Raw genomic sequence first — 22,691 nt, 5'->3', positions numbered from 1 at the left:
TTGACGCTATCGTATCATTGGTCCAGCACATCGCGCTCGTGATGCTAACTTCAAACGTCTCTCGCAGGCTTCTCTAGCCTCTCGCCGGGTTTCCGAAATGTTGTCCGTTGGAGTTCTATTGTTTCCCTGTTCTGCTTCGCGTACGTCATGTTGAAATTCCACCTTCTAAACTTAGCTGGCGAGCAAACAAACCCGAGCTCCAAGCTCCCTGTAGAAATTGCGACATGTGCTGGTTAATGTAGACGTTCCCTGCCAGTTACTAGTATTTAATAAAAATGAAATATTCCGTGTGCATTCGAATAAATGACTGATTAATTAAATGAGCACTTCAATAAGGGCTCAACGTGTTAATTTTACTTTTAAAAGAGATTAAAAATACCAATTTTCACGTCTGTAACGTGTTAAGTTTTTTTATATATACTGTATATATGCTCATTTTGAAAACTTACCCCTTTTTACACTTCCCCTTAAGTGGATTTTCTGAAAACAAATTATGCATGTTCCTTTACTTTTACAGGAGATTCCAAATTTCAATTTTCACGTCTGTAACTTGTTACGTTTATGAGATATACTCATTTTTAGTAATTCACCCCCTTTGTCACTCCTGTTCACCACCCCGTAAGTAGATTTTCCAAAAAGAAATAATACGTGTTTATTGTTAAAGGACATTCCAAATACCAAATTTCATGTCTGCAACGTCTTAAGTTTTTTGAGATAAAAGTATCCACATAAAAAGAATTCAACCCCATTTTCAGTACTATTTACACCCCGCCCCCCACTCTGAAGTGTTCTTTCCGAAAACAAACAAATAAGTGATACTTTTATTTTTAAAACAGATTAAAATACCAATTTTTACGCCTGTAACATGTTAAGTTTTGATATATACTGTATATATGCTCATTTTTAAAATTTACCCCCTTCAACACTTTCCTTTAAGTGGATTTTCAGAAAAGAAATTATGCATGTTCCTTGACTTTTACATGAGATTCCAAATACCAATTTTCACTTCTGTAACATGTTACATTTTTGAGATATACTCAATTTAAAAATTCACCCCCTTAGTCACTCCTGTTCACCACCCCTTAAGTAGATTTTCCAAAAACAAAACAATATGTGTTTCATTATTTTTAAAGGAGATTCCAATTACCAGTTTTCATGACTGTAACGTCTTCAGTTTTTGAGATATAAGTATCCACATAAAAGTTATTCAACCCTTTTTTCACCCCCTTAACAGAATATTTTCAAAAAAAAAAAAAAAAACCAGGAAAACGTGTGTTTCTTTATTTTTAAAGGAGATTCCAAATACCAATGTTAATGTCTTTAAACTGTTCAGTTTTTGAGATATAGATACACTCATTTTAAAAATTCACCCCCACTTAGCAACCATATATCAAAAATTCCTTCTTTAGTGAGCACCTACATTGTAATATTAATGTAGCCCCAGAATTTCATTTCTTTATGTCCAGTAGTTTTGGCTCGGCTTTGATGAATCAGTCAGTCAGGTCCAGTCATTGGCCGGGTCAGGCATATAATGAATGAAGCAGATATAGGCTATTAGTACGATGGGGTCGCCACTCCCAAAGTGATTAATAATGAGTGATAGATGCTATGAAATGAGAATGGAGAGTGTTTCTGGGATGAAAGATGACAGGGAAAACTGGAGTACCTGTCCTGCCTCCGCTTTGTCCAGCACAAATCTCACATGGAGTGACCGGGATTTGAACCACGGTACCCAGCAGTGAGAGGCCGACGTGCTGCTGTCTGAGCCACGGAGGCTCCCTCAGGACAAGTTATTTTATATATATAGATATCTACAAACACGGATTACAAAGCTTCAGCACTTAAAGGTACAGCATTCACACAGAACAGGTAATCAACAGAACAGAGGGATTCACAGCTACCAGTTGCTGGGACCATAACTCGTCAGGTAGATAACGTCTCAGCCTCTGACTAGCAGGCTGTAGCACTCACATCAAAGAAACGGGCCAGATGACTACCACATTAGGTAAAGTTCAAAACATTTTTTCAAATTCTTCATACAAATAAAGCTACCAGTCCCTATGCTGTAGGTCCTCATTTCTTGAAGAATACTGCCAACAACCTTTGTGTCACTCTCTCTAACAGGTATTTTGCCATGGGCTGTTTTCCTATGACCTGGAAATATTGTCCCAACAAATTCAACGTTTCATATTACCAACCAATTTCTATTCTTCCCACACTATTCTTTGTCTTTGAACAAATTTTACACCAGCATCTCTTGACATTCACCTCAACCTATAGCTCAACCAACCAGCATGGTTTCTTACCAGGAATCTCTTGCCTAACAAAGCTGGCCACTCTGTATAGTTTTGCATAACATGCCATTGTAGCTAAATCACAGCTGGATATCTGCTACATAGACATTTTAAAGGCTTCCAATTCTGCAGATCATACCCTATAGCGCCATAAACTCTCTGAATGATTCAATATACATGACAGTCTTCTGACTCTTCTTGCTGGTTTCCTACATAACCGTTGGCAGAGAGTGGTAATATCAGGCACATCATCCTCATGATTACCAGACAATTCTGTTGTCCCACAAGAGAGTGCTCTTGGTCCTTTGCTGTTTTCCTTGTTTTTGGACAATCTGCCATCTAAACTCAATGAAACAGCAAATACCCTACTCTTTGCTGATGACTGCAGGATATTTAGGGTGATCAGGATTCCAACAGATGCTGCTCTTCCGTAGCCCTCATTCAACGTCCTCTCGAACTGACCATAACCCTATGGAAATCTCCTCTACTGACATCATATTACTTACTCAATATGCCCATTACTCTAGTTAATCAACAGTGGGTCTTAGGTGTAGTATTTGATACCAAATTGCAATTAAAGAGTCACATACAAACTTATAAAGCTGAGGCTATGAAATTGCTAGGAATTCTGTACTATTTCACAGAAATCTCTGATCCCAGTGCTTTTTACCTCTTCTTCCTCATGACCATTTAACCTCTCTTGAGCTACTGGTCTCTGATTTGGATAATATCCTTACTGTCCAATATTAGGCAATTAGACAGAGCTGTAACTGTAAGAAATAGAAACCCCATGCTTAGAATTTGGTCTACGCAGCAGGTATTGAGGATGATAAATGTGTCATTGCTGCACGTTAGGCAACAGACAAATGACCTGAGTTCCCTCTATGGAATCTTCAATGGGAATTACCGCTTGGAATATCTTGTCTCACTGTTCTCTCTCCATGTTCCTTCCCACTCCACCAGAGTCAAAGACTTTCTCCACATAAACCACACTTGGCAAATACATTCTTATTCATCTTCCAGCTCTCTTTAATATTATTGATAAGAAACAAAAGCATCATATATCTTCAAGCAAAATTTTATTCCAGAGTAGTGTTAGTAATCTCTTAAGAATGAGGTAGTGTGAAGTGGTTATACCGCCGTCTTTACCTACGATGACTTGGCTATGAACATGGACATTCTCACAGATCTCGATTTAGACAGTTCTTATTAATAAGCTGTGTACCTGATCTTGTTACTCATCTGTTACATTTGTAATATTTTATCATGAAAGTTTACGTTTGTTAATTCGTCTGTTGACAGTACCTACAAGTGAAATATGCTCTATGTAGCTGTAAAATGTACTCTGCAAATAAAAAATTTAAAAAAGCATAGCACTTTCTTGTCCTCCATTGAGTATATGTAGGAGTGGACAGAATCTTGACTGTCCTGGTCTTTGACATCGGTGACAATCTTCACCCAGCTGCCCCACCAGATGCAATGTGCATGTAACTTCATTCTGTTGACTGATGCTTGACACATCTACAATTGTTTCCATTCAAGAATTATGGCTTGCATTGCTGTTAGAGGGGAATTATTGTGTAATGTTTGGTATGTGTGAGAATCATTTTGATCTCTTGGAACTAGGGCTACATAGGGATTTTTTTTCACATTTGCTGTTAGTTTACAAGAAGTTCGTAAGATTCATGCTTAACTTCCTAGAAAATATTTATTATGATTAATATAACATATAACAGTAGACTCATATGAGAGCATGCACCTTGGTTATGGTGATTTTTATAACTGTAGGGACCTATTTTAGCAGCATAGCCAACAACATGGGCAACGTATGTTTGCTCATGGGTGGACTGGAACAGGTGTGCCATTGGTCCTGAAAGAAAACAGTATGGTAAGTTTCCAAATTATAGATATTATAGATAACATGAAAAATGGACTTGACTGTCCATTACATATCTTCCTATTAGACTGTAAAGCTGATCTTACCCAGAATATGTTTCTACAAGGGTTGTAGTGGAACTAATGAGCAAAAATTTTATATGAACTCTGTTATTGTTATTATTATTATTATTATTATTATTATTATTATTATTATTATTATTATTATTATTATTATTTATTTATTTATTTATTTATTTATTTATTTATTTATTTATTTATTTATTTATTTATTTGAAAACTACATACAACTTATGCTACAAACTTTTCTTCACTTTTCAACATAATCGGTTTCTTCCTGGACACACTTTCCCCACTGTTTTGCAAACTTGAAAATATCCTTGTAGTAGAACTCTGATACAGCACAGAGTATCTGTATACCTTCCATCATCTTGTAGTGAATACCTTGCATCTGCTTCTTCACAAAAACAAAGAGATTGTAGTTGGAGGGTGACATGTCAGAACTTTAAACAGGGTGCAGCAGAATTTCCCACCCCATTTTCTTAATTTCCTTGTTGGTAAACTGAGCAGAGCGAGGGTGGATGTACCTTGGAGGATGAAAATCCTTTCAGGGCATTTTGTGCACAGCGGATGATGGAGCTTGTAAAGTATGTATGATTTCTCCATCCTTCAAGACATTCAACCACAGTGCACCCCTCTGCATCCCAGAAGACTGCACCGTCCTTGCTTTCTTTTCTTGTTGACAAATTCCAATGGTGCCGTTCCATGTTCTGCCATTTCATTTCTGATCCATAATAATGGAACTTACTTTCAACAATTGTTGTCATATCTGAGAAAAATTCATCTCCTTCATTTTGATATCTCTAACAAAGATACTGAGAGATAACTTTTCTTGGAACTTCGTGATCTTCTATCAATTAACATGGAACCTAGCAGTTCCAAACTTTCTGAAAGCCTAAACTTACAATCATTTCCTGCACTACAATGTGCCCTTCTGCTAGTTTTTCTGCAGCTGTATCCATAGTTATATGTTCTATATTCATTAATGATGCTGTCGATTCTTTCTGTCTTGCGTTCAGTGGAGGCAGTTTGAGGGCAACTGCCGCGAGACTGATCTTGGATGTCCTGTTTCCATTTTTGAAATGCTAACATTCATGCATACATCCCCATATGCACAATGAAGTATGTGGTGAATTTAGACAGCAGGAATTTTCTCTTGAATAAGGAATTCAATGAAGGCACATTATCGAAATAGAAGCCTATTTATAACAACTGCTGCTGCTCGTGCAGTCGAAACTAATGACATCAATACATTGTGTAAAGTTTGTAGAATGTGATGATCTACTTGGTTATGCCATTTTGAAGGATTCTGATTTTTAGTACTTCAGAATGACCTAGAAATTTAGAAATGTACAACCTTCACAACTTTCTTCCAAGTTCATCCACAAATCAACTGGGTTTTTTTTATCTATTATTGTGAGATGGTGGTCTACTGCATATTAACCTTGCTGGGCAGAGCACTATGCGCACAAGTCATCTTCTTCCTTGTTCTTTGATTAATTTCAAACTTCCACATTTATTCTTGAAGGTTGAGATTTCTAATAACCTCTTGTAAATTTGGGCTTCTTATTATGAGTAGAACCCAGAGGTGCACATGGCCTTGAGGTTCATTCAGCCTTCATAAAAAATGAGTAGGCCTACCAGGTAAATACTTGGGGGCAAAGGCGGCCGGATATAGAGCTAACTATTCTATTGCACCAAGTGCTGATATTACAAATAGTGGAAGCCTTTGCCTCCATTGAGCGCAGTTCACTTTCTTGTGAAGCAAAAAGTTTAGTTCCCTCGATCACAACAATTTGATGTTCTAACAAAGGAAATAACTCATGGTATCTTGTATTCAAACAGGAGCCTTATATTAAAATGCCACCTTTTTCACAGCAGTATCTCAAAGGAAATCTTTTCAAGTGAACTAAGCATCCCTTTACTATCTTGGTTAGGCAATCTTCATGGTGTTCGCGCACAGATAGGGATATATGTCATTCATAAAATACGGTGTTGTGACTGCTTAACAGAAACACAATATTTCTTGAATTCAAGAAACAACAATGAATGGTGTGAAATAAGCTAAGGAAAATAGAGTTCAAAGGAATTTCATGGCAAAAGGCTAAAAAGCACGAGGGCTCAATTAGAATTATAACTGCTTCTGTCATGTTCAATTAATTAGAGGCTACAAGGTTTGACTATCCCACATCAAATATTACTCTGTTATCTGCAATAAAACATGAGAATGTTGATCAAAATATCTTAAATTATTAGCACATGATCTTTCACAACTTGCTTTCTTGTGAATCAAGAATTTAAGTTCCATGGATCACAACAAATCTGAGTTCTAACAAAGGAAATAAGTCATGTTATCTTTTATCCAAGTAGGACCCTCATATTATAAGCCCATCTTATTAACAACAGTATCTCAAAGGAAACATCTCCAGACTTCTTAAATATTCTCTTTTTCATTTTTTCCTTTTATTTTTATGGGAAGCAAGTACGGTAGGTAGTTTAATATGACTATTGGTCTTGTGATTATGCCCACGGTTTTCTAGAAGTAATCACCAAACAAATTTCTAGGCAATATCAATAATAGCCCCTTTGTTCCTTTACAATTCAAGAACAATTAAGATGTTTCAACAAAATTCTAGTTCAACATAATTTTTAGGATATTCTAATAACTTATCAGGAGATATAGGAGAGAAGTGTGTTAGCTACTACTAAGCATCCAGCAGCAAGAGTGCTGAAATTGTAACCAAGGTACTGGAGACTTGGAAGGTTTTTCATGAAGAATTAAGCATTTGGTACTATGGTAGTCTGATGAGAAGTTGCGTGGTGTGGGGTAAGAGGTACGGGGGATAAACATGGCTGCTACGTATGCGCCATTAGGGTACAGCCACAGCATTTGACTGGTGTGAAAATGGGAAACCATGGAAAACCATCTTCCGGACTGACAACAGTGGGGTTCGAACCCCCTATCTCCTGGATGCAAGCTCACAGCTGCCGTGACTTCTTGTCAGATGCAGATAGGTGATGGCAGGAAGAAGCATTTAGTATAATTGAAGCATGCATCCAAATAAAGGTCTATGTTACATTTTTACCCATGTTGAGTATTTGGTGGAGTAAGGTCTATGGATGGGATTTCCACAAGTTACGTTAGAGAATTAGCTTGTGTGGGATAAGGGTCTACGTGCACACTTGCCTATCACCAGGCATACTGAAGCTCTCTGACCTTTTCAAGCTCATAACTCGAAACACGGCGGGTGTAACACAGACCCTTATTTGGCCACATGCTTCAATTATAGAACATAATTTACCACAACTGATGGTTACTCACTGTTATGAACATAGATTAATTATGGAATTTCTCTATTGTTGTCAGTGTGATTAAAAAACAGCATATTTCTTCATACGTTGTTAACTCACTGTTGCGTATACAGATTAAATCTGATATTTTGAAGCTTTCTGTCCCAGATGTTAAGAATTGACTGAAGTTTCATGTAAGAGTAAGCCTCTTATTTCTTAATTTAACAAGAGACTTGTATTCACTACTATGTCATCTAATATTCTGTTGACTAAACTAGCAGATATATACCTTTGTTAGAGAGAAAGAGGCACATTATATGTCAGAAAGCCCAGCATAAACTTACGTATCATAAATATTGGAGATCAGAAGAAAAGACTGTTGTAGGAAGTTGTGAACAGTATGGTTTGGGGATTTTAGAAATGCAGTATTTTTTTAACTCTTGGGAGACAGTCACCTTGAACAATATATCCTACATAACCAGTTTCTGGAAGCCAAGGTAGGCTTTATGAAAAGTGTACTGATACTTTGATTGAGATGAAAAGAAAGACACGAGTTCAAAATTTCGGCTACAGCCCATGTCTTTCTTGTATGTGTATTTCTTCCATGCTTGTTTACATGGTAAATTGCTGCTCTCCATCTGTTTCCCTGACATATATTTCACTCCCGATAGCTTTCTTACCTGAACATTTAAAAAGAAGATTAATGTTCATTTTCGGGAGTATAGAAAATTAAGAGAATTCCTTGATCATTAATATCATGTGGTAACTCAGCTACTTTGGCTGACCCAGGTAAATCTTTTATAACATCTGTATTAACTGCTTTCAGACCTTAATAATTACCCTGATAAAAGAATTGTTTTATGCTAATATGTTAACCTTTTGATGAGTGCGCAAGGCTTATGCCATGCAATAAGGATGGCCACATCCAAGTACGTATTTGACAAATAAACAACCTCTGGGGAGTAATAAATTTAAAAGAAAATTACAATGAACTTATTTACTACAACTTTTTTTTTACTTCGAGAGACATGAAAATACATTTTGGATCAAAAAAACACTGTCATTTCCAACCTTTTTTAATGTGTGATACAGTTCATTATTATATTTTTTTTTGCTATTTGCTTTACCTCGCACCGACAGATAGGTCTTATGGTGACGAAGGGATAGGAAAGGCCTAGGAGTAGGAAGGAAATGGCTGTGGCCTTAATTAAGGTACAGGCCAGCATTTGCCTGGTGTGAAAATGGGAAACCACGGAAAACCATCTTCACCCACTGTCTCCCAGATGCAAGCTCACAACTGCCCGACCCTAACTGCATAGCTAACTTGCCCGATGATACTGTTCAAAGCAAGGATGTATGCAGAGAGCGACCTCACAAGTAGAACACTCGTAGCTCGTTTCTTTCCTCTTCTGTCCTGATCGGGTAGTGTGTTAGCACATACAGCATTGACTGAGAAGTTTACACTTCTTTGATGGCGACCTTTGAAACGTAACGGATCTTGTGTCCCACCTCCAATCGGACGTGCAACATTCCATCCGTTGTTTTTAGCAGTAAAGTGTCCAGAAACTTCATAGCATCACTTGTAATTTACAAAAGAAAAAAATATTCACAGTTATATTTACAAAAACTAAAAATATTTACAGCTACGAAGAGCACAAACAACTATCTACAGCAGCGGCAATTTGAACACTAGCTAACAGTACACCGAACTCTTACACTGTAGTGAGTAGGGCACTAGGAAAGGTTTTCAACACACAGAAACGGTTGGCTGGACACCCCTGTTATGGTGAGGGATGAAAAGAGGGGTGAAAACTGGTCTAGAAGACAGCGAGGCATGACCTTCACATCAGTTGTTACCAAGCAGTGGAATTGAAAGCAATTAAAATGTCACTGTGGTCTAAAGGTGAATAGCGCACAATTATCCACTACAATTTTGCTCGGGCATTAACTGCCGACGAGTGCCTGGAGGAAATGACTCCTGTGCTGGGGAAAGAATGTCCACATCGGACAACAATTTTACACTCGTACAAAGAGCTCCAGAGGGGAAATTTTGGGGTTGAAGACGATCCTCGTTCTGGGGGACCGTCTGAATCAGTGACTCAGGAAAACATTGAAGCTGTGAGGAAAATGTTGCAGCAAGAGAGGCGGTTGACATATCAGCAGGTAGAAGAGACCCTCTACATCCCTGCGCCAGCTATTCATTCAGTTCTACACGACCATCTCCATGTAAGAAACAAAAGGGCACATCGAGTGAAACAGTGCCAAAAAATGCTAAAACAGTTTGAAAATGGAACTTCGCGTAACGTCAATAGCATCGTTACAGATGATGAAACTTGGCTTTATTATTACGATGTCCCAACAAAATCCCAGAACAAGGTGTGGCTGTTTGAAGATGAGGGTACTCCTGTGACTGTGCGAAAATCAAGGTCAGTGAAGAAAAGAATGATTGCAGTATTCTTCACTAAACAGGGTATCCTGACTGGGATTGTACTAGAAACACAAAGGACAGTTACTGTGAAGTGGTACAGTGAGACTTGTCTGCCTCAGGTCATCCAGGCTCTCAACCAGCTCCGTCTAAGGTCACGGCTCAACACTTGGCTCTTGCATCATGACAATGCTCCAGCACATCGTGCTAATGTAACAATGCATTTTCTTGCCAGATCAGGGTTGACTGTGCATGATCACCCTCCATACAGTCCTGATGTTTCCCCATGTGACTTCGCACTCTTCCCAGAAATGAAGATGAAGCTGAAAGGGCGGCGTTTTGCATCCAACAAGGAGCCTCTGGCAGCTTGGGATCAAGAGTGTGAAAATGTAAATGAAGAAAAGTGGCAGAGTTGGTTCAGTGACTGGTTTGGACGTATGGAGAAGTGTACTGAGTGTGGTGGAAATTATTTTGAAAAAGTCTAAACCGTTCACTCACACTGCAAAACTTTCCTAGTGCCCTTTGTATGCATTCCTGTTAGAGACCACCAACATACAGAACTAGGATTTGTAAATGACACTATTCAAATAACTGAGAAAGTTCCAAAAACACTTCCAGATATCATATTACGTCAAGCACTTAAGTTCTCAGTACTAGCCTAAAACGACAAATGCTGTGCTCCCTCATTTGGGACCAAACAGCAAATGCCATGCTCACTCTATTGACTGTCCTTTGGCGCACTCGCCAACAGGTTAAGAAGGAAGCCATTCTTTTCCTGTATCAGCTCAATTGAAATAAACATTTACATTTTTCCAGTCTGCTGAAACATGAAGTGTAACATTTAGAACATTATTACATACCTGTAAAAAAAAAAAAAAAGTCTTGTTAACAGAATGACATGTTTCATTCTACAAGAACACTATCAAAATACTTTTAACCCACGGTTATTCACACTGTGAGCACAGTGTTCACTTGCTCAGTATTTGACTCATTGTGAAAATGTTGTATACCATGAGCTTTGGACACCACCTATATCTTTCAAACTTGAGTATTAGGAAGAGAGAGGCCACAGCATTTGCATCATATTCATAGACAATAACGTCAATTCATTATGAATTGTCACACTGCATGTTTGGTGAGCTGAACTCTGCTACCAAATAACAGTGTTACACGTTTTCACATTCTCTGCAGTCGGTGAAGTTTTGTATTATTCTCGAGTTTTGCCCGAAATACTAACAAACCTGTCATTGTAAGAAACAGTGACTATTGGTGATGAAGTTGTAGTAGTCATTATGGCATCAATTGATCAATGTCAGATGACAGTACAGAAGAAGTGAACTTCAACCATGACAGTGACTGGAACGAAACTGATGATCATAATTTTGGGACAGAATTTTCTGCAAGTTCCAAGGAAGAAGACACAGTTTTGATCATTAAGACTGGCATTTCACCACAATTCTGAGTAGTATACATACTGTACATACATAGTATACATACAAAGCATATAATTAGTCATCATCCAGTTACCATCACTATCCCTTTTCGCACACCGAATGCATGATGTTGCTGCAGCACACTGAACATTGTGCACATTACTGTACCTGAATGATCATTGTTATTTAACCAAGGCGTGAAGAACCGAGCTCGATAGCTGCAGTCACTTAAGTGCGGCCAGTATCCAGTATTTGGGAGAGAGTAGGTTCAAACCCCACTGTCGGCAGCCCTGAAAATGGTTTTCCGTGGTTTCCCATTTTCACACCAGGCAAATGCTGGGGCTGTACCTTAATTAAGGCCACGGCCACTTCCTTCCCACTCCTAGCCCTTCCCTGTCCCATCGTCGCCATAAGACCTATCTGTGTCGGTGCGACGTAAAGCAACTAGCAAAAAAAAAAAAACGGTGTGAAGATGTTTCGTTCTACTGTCCTGCTTAAAACCTGCTTATATATATATATAAGTATTTATGTTCCTAATTAAATAACTACATTAATTTTGACATTTTAAAATATTTCGTATTCACTATTAGCATACCATAGTTACTACATTGGGCGCGTGCTGCACTCACTAATGAGTAGGTGGTGCACATAAACACGTAGTGAGTAACACCAGGTTAACAACGCATGTAAATTTACAATATTATTTACGTTGCATAAATTTGTCAATGACATTTTGAACAAGTATGACAACTGATATGAATATAGAAGTCTGTTATCAACACTTTAGTAAATTTGAGAATGTTTTCTGTACTTATCTTAAAACAAGCTCAGGCTCCATGTCCATTATGTCCAGTGTACTAGGTGGACTGATTCCCGGTCAGTGGCCTGGACTTTGGCTTGCTGACACGAACATGTCGAGAGAGGGGGCTCTAGTCTATGTGGCTATAGTCCATTTTTCTTTATGTGTATTAGAAAATGAATGCATAATTATTAATTCATGAATTAAAGAGTTTATGAACTCAAATGTCAAAAACCAAACTGTAATGTCACATATATAGGCAAAAAAAAAAAAGAAGAAGCAATTTTCATACCACTTACAAAGACCCCAAAAAAGGTGTTAGATAACAATTGGCATTCAGCTCAATGTTTCTCGTGGTTTACAACTGCAGGCCAGTTCCTTATGTTTATGGTCTATAAGATCCATAAAGATGCAATTCCCAGTAAACCTATTGTCAGTAATACAATCTGGCTAAATACCATAGAGAACTTCTTAAACCATACACAGGTAATGAGGCATCCATCCGGAATTCATTGCAGTTTGTTGACATTTTATCCAATCTGCATATCTCTCCTGGTGATATTCTAGCCAGTTTTGTTGTTGTGTGTCTGTTTACTAGGGTTAAAATCATGGACACCTTGTCTCTGTTGGAGAAAATCTTTCCTGGTGACATTGTTAATCTGTTTCACCTTGTCCTCACCACCACATATTTCAGTTTTCATGGTACAATATATGAACAAATGGATGCTGTTGCTATGGGATCACTATTGCCACCAGTCATTGCTAATTTCCTTATGCAAGATTTTGAACAGCACTGTGTCGATGACACATTTGTTATCTAGCCCCATGGTGAACGCCAATCATCCATATTTTTAGTTCACTTCAACAGCATACTCCGAGCATTAAATTTACCATAGAGACTGAACGTGGAAGATGTTTGCTGTTTTTGGATGTTATGATTTCTAGGAGATCAGATAGAACTTAAGGTCATTCGGTTCACTGTAAACCCACTCATAGTAATAGATATCCTCATGGGTCCTCTCACCACCATCTTTGCCAAAAGAGTGCTGTGCTTAACATCCTTATTTGCCAAGCAAGGGAGGATGGTGAGGAGAATAAGTTAAAAGGTGAACTTGAGTTCCTAACTAGAACATTCCTGAGCAATGGCTACTTAAGGAAACAGATCGATGAAGTGCTACATCCTAAGCCAAAAGACAGACTGTCACGTGATTCTCATCCTTTGTGTCTGGCCTTCTTGTCATACATACGAAGGTCGATCAAATATAAACAGGATTTTTGTTCCTGAGCATCAACAGTTGGTGGGACTGGCCTCGCACTTCTGCTATGCTTAGGTGGGACCATTAGGAGTGGGGAGTGTGTGCGGTAAGATATTTCCCACCGTTTTGTCAGTAACGCTCACGATGTCAGAGCAACAGGCGCACCCCTCCACTGCGCAACGCATAATTATAAACTTTCTTGCTTGTGAAGGAGATACAGTGGCAGAAATCTGCCAGAGTTTGACTGCACAGTTCGGTGATCAAACATTGTCAAGGATGCAGGTGTTTGCCTGGCATAAAAAGTTCAAGGAAGGACAAGAACATGTGAAAGATCAGTAACATGATCGCCGTCCTCGGACCAGCATTACAGATGAAAATATTTGTGCGGATAAAGATGTTATTGATGATGATCGACGGGTGAGAGTATCAGAAATTGCAGAGCAAGTCTGAATCAGTTATAGGAGTTGTCAAGCAATCATCACAAACAATCCACACATCTGTAAAGTGTGTTTCAGATGGGTCCCTCGCCTTTTGATTGAAAATCTGAAGTTGAGACGTTTGGAGGTCTGTCAGAGACTTACAGCAAGGTTTGCAGAAGAAGGTGATGCATTTTACAGTTGGATCATCACCTGCAATGAAACATGGGTCCACCACTGCACTCCCGAATCCAAACAAGCCAGTAAGGAGTGGCAGAGGAAAGAGGAGGCAGCACCAGTGAAAGCCAAGACTCAACTGTCAGCTGGCAAGGTTTTTGCAACCGTTTCTCCGATTGGCGAGGCATTTTGCCAATTGAATTTTTGCATGAGCAACGTACAATCAGTGCTGCTTACTACTGTGAGCTGTTGAACAAGGCAAGAGTTGCATATCGCTGCAAAAGACGAGACCAGCCGAATCGACAGGTCATCCTCCTCCACAACAATGCACGGTCCAATACTGCAGCTCTAACTGTTTCCAAGGTACAGTAAATGCACTGGACTACACTTGATCATCCTCCTTACAGGCCGGACTTATTGTCCTGCGATTTCCATTTGTTCAGACCGCATAAAGAAGTTCTAGGAGGGCAGTGATTTGATGATGACGAGAGTGTGGAAGACTTTGTGTGCAACTGGCTGGTGACACGACCCTGTTCTTTTTATGATGAGGGCATCAAAAAAGCTGCCCATATGCTGGGAAATATGCATTTCCAAAGCAAGAAACTATTTGGAAAATTAAATTGTAATTGCCTTGTGTTTATCAATAAACGAATTTAAATAAAAAATAAAATCCCGTTTATATTTGACCCCCCCCTCGTACAATCTTTCATGGATAGGATTGGCAATATTCTCAGAAGGCACAATATCAAGACCATCTTTAAGCCAAATAGGCAATTGCTTGAGATCTGTTAATGATCCTATTAGTTTAAACTGGGCTGGAATATATATCATTCCTTGCTCCTGTGGGTTGGTTTATGTTGGCCAAACATGTACAGTTGGTAGGTAGGAATGAGGGTTAAGGAACATCGGAGGAACTTACGTTTCTGCCAGCCAGATAAATCTGATTTAGTAGAAGGTACCATACATAGTGACCATAAAATCATTTTTGATGCAACCTCTCTCATTTGTAAACAAAAACAACTTATACCTGGTAATTTGTGAGGCGATAGAAATTGCTAAACACCCAAATGATTTTAATAAAGGGGACAGATAAATACTGAGTAGATCATGGCTACTCTCCATACTTAAGACTTTAACATTTTTCCTCCTTGACTCTGGAGGTCCTGGAATGAACTACATTTCTAACAGGGTCTCTCTATCTTGAATCTAGTTACTATGAAGTGACAGCTGCCACTAACATCTTTGTTATTGTTCTGAAGACAATCTTGATTGCAGGTTTGAAACACATCAGCATACAGTAAGTATTACACGACCTAACATCCTCAAAATTATATTATGTATTATAATGTTATTTAGTGGTCATGACAATCTGAGCCTTAAAATTAAAGGGTACTTTGTATGACTTTACTTTTAGTGATGAAATAATAGCCTACAATACAATCTTGAGTGGTAAGCCACTGCCTAAAGTGAAAGAATTTAGTGCAGATAGGTATAATCTAACCCACATTCCAGATTTACTTTGTGTTGGAGTAACCTTCAGTGTGATTAAATAATAGCAAATGAAAAATAGTGTGAGATGTTGTTTGACCAATATTCAAATTAATTTAGAAGAGCACAAGGAGGCAGAATTTTTCAGATGTGTGTGACGGTGAAGATTGGTTTGGTTGGCTATCTTTGTAATGTGTATTTCTATTGCCTCCTTAATGTTACATGATTTGCTTTTATTTTCAATGTGTAAAATTTTTAGGTCTGTGTTGATTTCTGTGAAATGGTGGGAACTGTCATTTACATGTTCTCTGTAGGCAGAATGCTGATTGCATCCAACAACTTTGTGTTCTTTGTATCTGGTGTGGAAATTGCTTTTCTGCCTGGCCTATATAAGTGACATTGCAGTTCAATTCTTGACATCTGACGTCCTAAACTCTTGATTTGGAGAAAAGGTCTGTTTTGTTTAAGTTGCATTTGTAGATGTATCTTTATAGCATGTTGTTGATTATGAAAGCAATTTTTGGACCTTGCTTTTTCAAAATGTTCTCTTCTTGTACGTGTTCTTGTTCATGTAATTGAGTACTATGTACACTCATATTCATAAAAAAACAGAATGCCTTGAAAGACTAGAGATAGGAAGTTCATATTCACAGGATATGTTCATTAGTATGTTCTGCAGAAACGATTAGCATTTCAGTCAGCTAGGTTCAGCATGTGTCCTGTTGCCTAGTAGGCACTGGGTCATCCATGGGCACTGATAACTTGTTCCATGCGTGATGGCATTGACGCATATAAGGTGCGTATGGCGTCCTGGGGGATAGTCATTCATGTTGCATTCATCTGGTTCCACAGTTTATCTTTGGTGGTTGGCATTCGGTCACAGTGCCGCACCCATCGTTTCACTATATCTAACACATTTTCAATTGGTGACATGTCCGGTGATCGGGCGGGTCAGAGAAACAGTCTGACATCCTGTGACAACAAGTAGACACGTGTTCTTGCAGCAACATGCTGTCGCGCATTATCCTGCTGAAATATGGCATCTGGGGTGTCATGCAGAAAGGGTATGGCTACGGGTCACAGGATGTCTTTCACATAGGTCAAACTGGACACAGTGCCCTGGACATGCTCCAACTGTGATTTGTAGTTGTACCCAATAGCATCCCACACCATAAGGCCTTGAGTGGACACTCTCGGTCTTGTGTGAATGCAATCAATGTGATGCCTCTCCCCCTTTCTACAGTGAACCAAAATGCAGCCTTCATTTTCAAACAAACAGAACCTGGATTCATCCAAAAACACTATCTGCTGCCATTCCTGTCCCCAGTGACTTCATTCCATACACTATTGCAGTCTAGCATGTTTATGTATATTAGTCAAAGACCATAACAAACGGGTCATTCCTGATAGTGTACGATGTGTTACACTGTTCCACTGCTGTGCCAGAGCCGTGGAGGAGGCAGATCTGTCCTGTAATGCCATTCAGATAGATGAGGTGTCGATCTTCTCGGGGGGTGTCTGGGTGGTGCGACCAGACCCATCTCATCGTGTTCTACAGCCTTCTGTGAACCATTCTGTATACACCCATTGCACTGTCAACATACTTCCTCCCACACGAGCAGCATTTCCTGGATGGATGCATCACGTTCTCGCATGCCAATAATGTGCTCTCTTTCAGACTCACTCATTTGATGGTACGGTTCTCGCATACGTATGCGAGGCATCCTGCACATCTGCTCAAGTCACACTGATCCATTACCTTTGGTTTATAGCGACAACGAGAGCTGCAGACACATTTTAGCAGTCAGTATCTGTGTCAGGTATGTGGTGGTTTTCTTTTGTAATTATTTTATTGTCTCTTTCATTTTTTAAATGTGTTGTGCTCATTGGTATGAATATGCTCTGTGTATCATTGTATTCAAGCCTGCTAATTTGTCCATATTTGTGTGGTTGGATTCATTGTCTGTTGTCTGTGAAGTCTGAATGGCTTTCCTGTATATTTTTTATCGGAGTTGTTCATTTTTCTGCTGATTATGAAGTCTGGAAAATTGATCTTGTTAGTTTCTGGTTCCACTTTGGATTTGAATGACCTGTGTAAGGAATTCAATATGTTTATTAAGTGCTACACATTTGTCCTATATGCGTATTATGTAACATACGTATCTGCTTCAGTGTAATATCCCATTAGATAGTTGGTTGGTTAAGAAACTGTCTTCACTGTTAATTAAGAATATGTTCACTATTATTCCTGAAAATGGTGAGCCCATGGTTAACCCTTCGTTTTGACAATAGATCTCGCCATTGAATGCAAAACTGTTTCCGTTTAAGGTTGTTCTTAGAAGGTTAATTATTTTGTTTGTTTCTTGCTTTGAGTTTTTTAGATGGTTTTCTAAAAAATGAATTGTTTCTTCTATTGGTACGTTAGTGCACATACCCTTCCTCTCCTTAATTTCAATACACCATGACTGTTATCCGATATTTCAGATATAAACACAAAACAAAATGTATTTCTCCAAAAATATAATGATATAAACTTAAACATATATAATACAAAAATAATAATTATATTTTACTTTCATCAATGCATCCTCCATTGGATTTAATGATTGCCTCACAAACTCGAGGAATGCGGTCAATCAGTTTTTGTAGGTATTTTGAGTCTATATGATTCCACACGTCCTTAACAACATTCCAGAGATGTTCCTTGCTGGATATATGAACTTCTCTGATATGTCTGTCCACTTCATCCCAGACCATTTCAATGGGATTACAAACTGGGCTTTGGGATGGCCAGATCATATCTTTCAGTACGGTATTTTCTGTTTTTCCTTTTATGCAATGTACTTCTTACAGAACTCTGACTGATGTTTTGGGTCATTATTCTGTTGTATCCCTTTCCCTATTAAGCCCAATCCACATGGTATTGTATGATACTGAAGTATATGGTGGTAGTGCTTCTGATCCACACTTTCTTCTATTTTCACAATGTCTCCAACTCTTATCTCCTGCAAAATACCCCCAAACCATAATAGAACCCCCAACGTGTTTAACTATAGGTAGAAAGCACTGCTAGGCCACCTTTCCTCTTTCACATCGGCAAACAAATACCCTCCTTCTGGTTCCAAAAGTCTCGAACTTCAATTCATCTGTGAATAACACTTTCTTCCACTCTTCATGTGTCAAATTATGATGTTTTCTACAATATTCGAGTCTCTCCATTTTATTTATGGGTTTCCTTGCTGCCACACATCCTTTCAAGCTGGCTTCAATCAGTCAATCAATCTCTTGCTGTTGCAACAGATACTTGTTTCTTATTTATTTCTACCAATTATGCATGAATTTATCATCACTTCTAGTTGTTTTACGAGGTTGTCCTAGTCGTGGTCTGTCCTTATTGCTACCTGTTGTCATTTGGCAGTGAAGGGTGTATTGAACTACCCCTATAGACATGCTACATTGTTTTGCAGTTTTGCAAATTGATAAACCTGCTTGTCTGAGTGCTACAATTGCAGCATGTTTTTCTCTGGATATCTCCACTTTTGGAACCATAATAACAACATGCACACTGTCAACTGTCACTAAGGAATTTAAATGCAGGAAACAAATAGTATGTATATTAGCAATGCTTGAAGTATACTGCAGACATCACAACACTACAGGGGAAAACAGAGGTGCATCAAATGGGCATTCAGTCCTAGTGTCCAAAAGTTAAGCGTAAGTTATGAGCAAGCAGGGCAACAGGAAATAGACCGCAAATCGCACGACATATGCACCTACCAACCTTATGCGTTCGCTCTGTATAGGAATGGAGTGTTACCTACTTTGACTAGCGGCGTAACCACAAGATAAACACAGCCAGTGCCTGAACCCCATATTCTCTCAGTCGTGTTTGTCCTGTTATAGTGTGCGGAGTGTAGCCTCGTAGTGAACGTGACAACATAATAGCACAACACTGCCATTTGGACCCCGTGAGGAGTTTGGAATATTTCTTGTGAGAATAAGGTCTGTTTTCTTGATCGCTTGATTTATCTGGTTTCAAAATTTATTTGTTGGGTCACACTGAATCCCTTGTATTCGATTGTTGCTATTGAATTTGTTTGTTTGATTTCTATATACTCATCTCTTTTCATTAGAACTGTTGTGTTCCCTTTATCTGCTTTTGTGACAATTAGGAAGTTAATGAAGTGACAGACAAGTATGTGGGTAGCACACGACTGTAGGGTGTTTGAAGTCCTGCTGCATGCATGTTAATGAAGTGACAAGCAAGTATGTGGGTAGCACCTGACTGTAGGGTGTTTGAAGTCCTGCTGCATGCATGTTTTTTTTTTTTCCTACTTATGCTACATTCTATGTATATTTTAAGGTAAAAATATCTGTAACATTTGGATTTTTTAAAAGTTGATTTTCTCAAGAATACCTGGATATCTGGCCCGAAGGCTTTTGGGACATTTACAGTATATTTGAGGGGTCACTTTCATGTACTATAACTATGAAAAAAAATGACTTCTACTGTCTAAAAATCAAGAGAAACCCTAATTTTATCATATAGAATAATTATTACAGCTGTAGGTAAATTGTGAGTACATTGTCATGTGGATATTATTCAAAGACTGTTCTACTAAAGAAAGAAAAATGCAGAGAATGATTGTGTGTCCTTGAAAAATAGAGATATAATTACACAAAACAATATTAACAAATATGAGTTCAAAACACAAATCTTATACAGGTCTACATTATGAGCCCTGTAGTACGAATACTGTAGTTTTATGGATAAATACAATAGTCTCCTATCCCATGGAACAACGCGCCCCATAGAAATTTCTCCTTGTAACTAGGTTAATGTTTGTCGAGTTCACCAATTCATTCTTTGTTAAATAAGAATTTGCCTCTCTTCAAAATATGCAAACAACTTGACGGCTCAGAGCAATACTATCATAACTAGCATTTTTCACATCGACAAAACTTCCATATCTGCTGATTAGCATTAACACCAGTATTCACCACTTGTGTGTATGAAACACCACATTGTTATGTACCCTGTATCTTTTGTTTATTCATTACCCCTATTGGTTATTGCTGTATTGGTTTCCTGTGTTTGTGTGATAATGTTAGCGATTTCACAATTAATTACTTTATTACAGTTTTATCAATGTCATGATTTGATTTCAAGTACCAGAGTTTGTGAAAGTTGTGGGCATAATGTACAAATAAATGTGAACAAGAATCGCATAGTTTTTACATGTTGTTACCGAGTTGAAGGCGGTGGTCAATGCCACTGGTACTTTAGTGACAAAATCATTGGTCAGCTAGTGACAAGACCATTGGGCTAGGGGCAAGAAAAGGAGGCCTGGGGGCTTGTAAAAAAATAATTAACATGAAAATCACTAACGTTATCACACAAACAAAGGAAACCAACAGAGAAATAGCCAACAGATGTAATGAATAAACAATAGACACAGGGGACATTACATTTTGCTGTCCCGTACATACAAATGGTGATTACTGGTGTTAATGCTAATCAGCAGATATGGAAGGTTTGCATAAGTGAAAAATGCTAATCAGAACTATTGAAAGTTAAAGTTTGAGATGTAGGCTACTGGGCATCTTTACGGTATCATATTCCATGTTTTATTTTTCTGAATCCACATCAGTGACTTACCATATTTACTCACACATAACTCACACTTTTTTGACAAAAAATAAGTGTGAACATTTTCGGTGCATGATATATGTGGGGATTTGTGTACAAAAGATTGTATTCCCGAAAAAAACATAAAATTTGCATTAGGCTATTGAAACAAGACAACTGGCATACTTACCCTATTCATTGTCACTGCTTTCAGTCTCCGAGCTATTTTTGCATGCATCATTCTGGTCACCATCCCATATTGCATCATGCTGACTTCCGTCTAATGCATATGTGATGCCTGTCTTCAAGAAACACTTCACAATAACATCTGTCAACACCATAACTCATGCCCGCATAATCCAATCACACACAAGTTCAACTAGCAGCCTCTTTATTTTGCCTGCTGGCATCAGCTCATGCTCCCATCCTGCCAGCCATTTGGCATACAATTTACGTATGTTGTCCTTGAAAGGCTTGTTAGAAACATCTAAGGGCTGTAGACAATGTGCGAGTCCATCATGAATTACTATGAGATCAGTTCTCATTTCCTGAAGACGTTTCTTCGTGTCTCCCACCAAGTGTCCATGGAAACTGTCGCACGCTAGCATTGCTTGATGTCGAAGCAGTGCCCCTGGCCATGCTCTCCACCCCGTACAGACCCAGTCCTGGTCAAGACCTGTTCCCATCCAGCCTTTCTCTTGAACCCATACATGAATGCCTTTGGGAAACTTCACTTTAGGCACTGTTTTTTTTTTAAATAACGTATGCTGGCAATTTTCTTCTATCTGCAGTTATTGCTAGCATGACAGTGCAACGCTGTTTTTCACACCCAGTTGTACCTACAAGCACACCAGATTCTCCCTTCTTGTTGTTGGTGGTGTTGCATGGCATGTCGAAGTTTATTGGGGTTTCATCTGCATTGCCAATTTGAGATAAGAGTTAATTGTGTTTCTTCCACATTGCTATCACATGGCGATGAAAATCTATGATTTTGTCACTGAAATCACTTGGCATTCTATGGCAGAGAGATTTTTAAGTTCACAGACACAATCTCTTTTGTATCATGAACCTACGGATGCAATCCCAGCTCACTTTCAGATCCCAGCAGCTGATTCATCCTTTAATAGCTAGTTTGCGTGCTTTGAAATGTAGCAACTTGTGCGACATACTAAGGCCATCATTTCGCAACTCTGTAATGTAATGAAGCAACTTGTCTTCCAGCTCAGGAAACTCACCAGGTTTGGAGCCACTGTTGTCATGGCAAAGACTGGCCTGGATGTGCAAAGATAGATTACAACTACTAAACTACCTTTTTTCTTGCCGTGCGGACAGTATGCGCTGCGGCGATAGAAAAGAGCCTCTCGAAGGGAGTGTGGCCCTGAAGGGGCCACTGTTCTCATGACACAGATTGGCCTGGATGTGCAAATATAGGTTACAACTACTAAAGTACCTTTTTTCTTGCTGTGCGGATAGTATGTGCCGTGGCGATAGAAAAGATCCTCTCGAAGGGAGTGTGGAAATGGTTGG

The 22,691-nt window shown here is 38.7% G+C and overlaps 1 protein-coding gene across 1 annotated transcript in view; it reads right to left on the bottom strand.

The window, feature by feature from the left end:
- Window positions 1–3,988: 3,988 nt before the first annotated feature.
- The window catches only part of Alp12 (Alkaline phosphatase 12), a 173,374-nt gene continuing 154,671 nt past the window's right edge, over window positions 3,989–22,691 (bottom strand). The window contains exon 9 of the mRNA XM_067141137.2: window positions 3,989–4,164. Coding sequence (XP_066997238.1) covers window positions 3,992–4,164 — 173 coding nt within the window. The 3' untranslated portion in view covers window positions 3,989–3,991. The remainder of the gene's footprint in view (window positions 4,165–22,691) is intronic.

Source organism: Anabrus simplex, chromosome 2 (genome assembly GCF_040414725.1).
Source record: "Anabrus simplex isolate iqAnaSimp1 chromosome 2, ASM4041472v1, whole genome shotgun sequence".
Lineage (NCBI taxonomy): Eukaryota > Metazoa > Arthropoda > Insecta > Orthoptera > Tettigoniidae > Anabrus > Anabrus simplex.
This window is presented reverse-complemented; position numbering and strand designations above follow the sequence as displayed.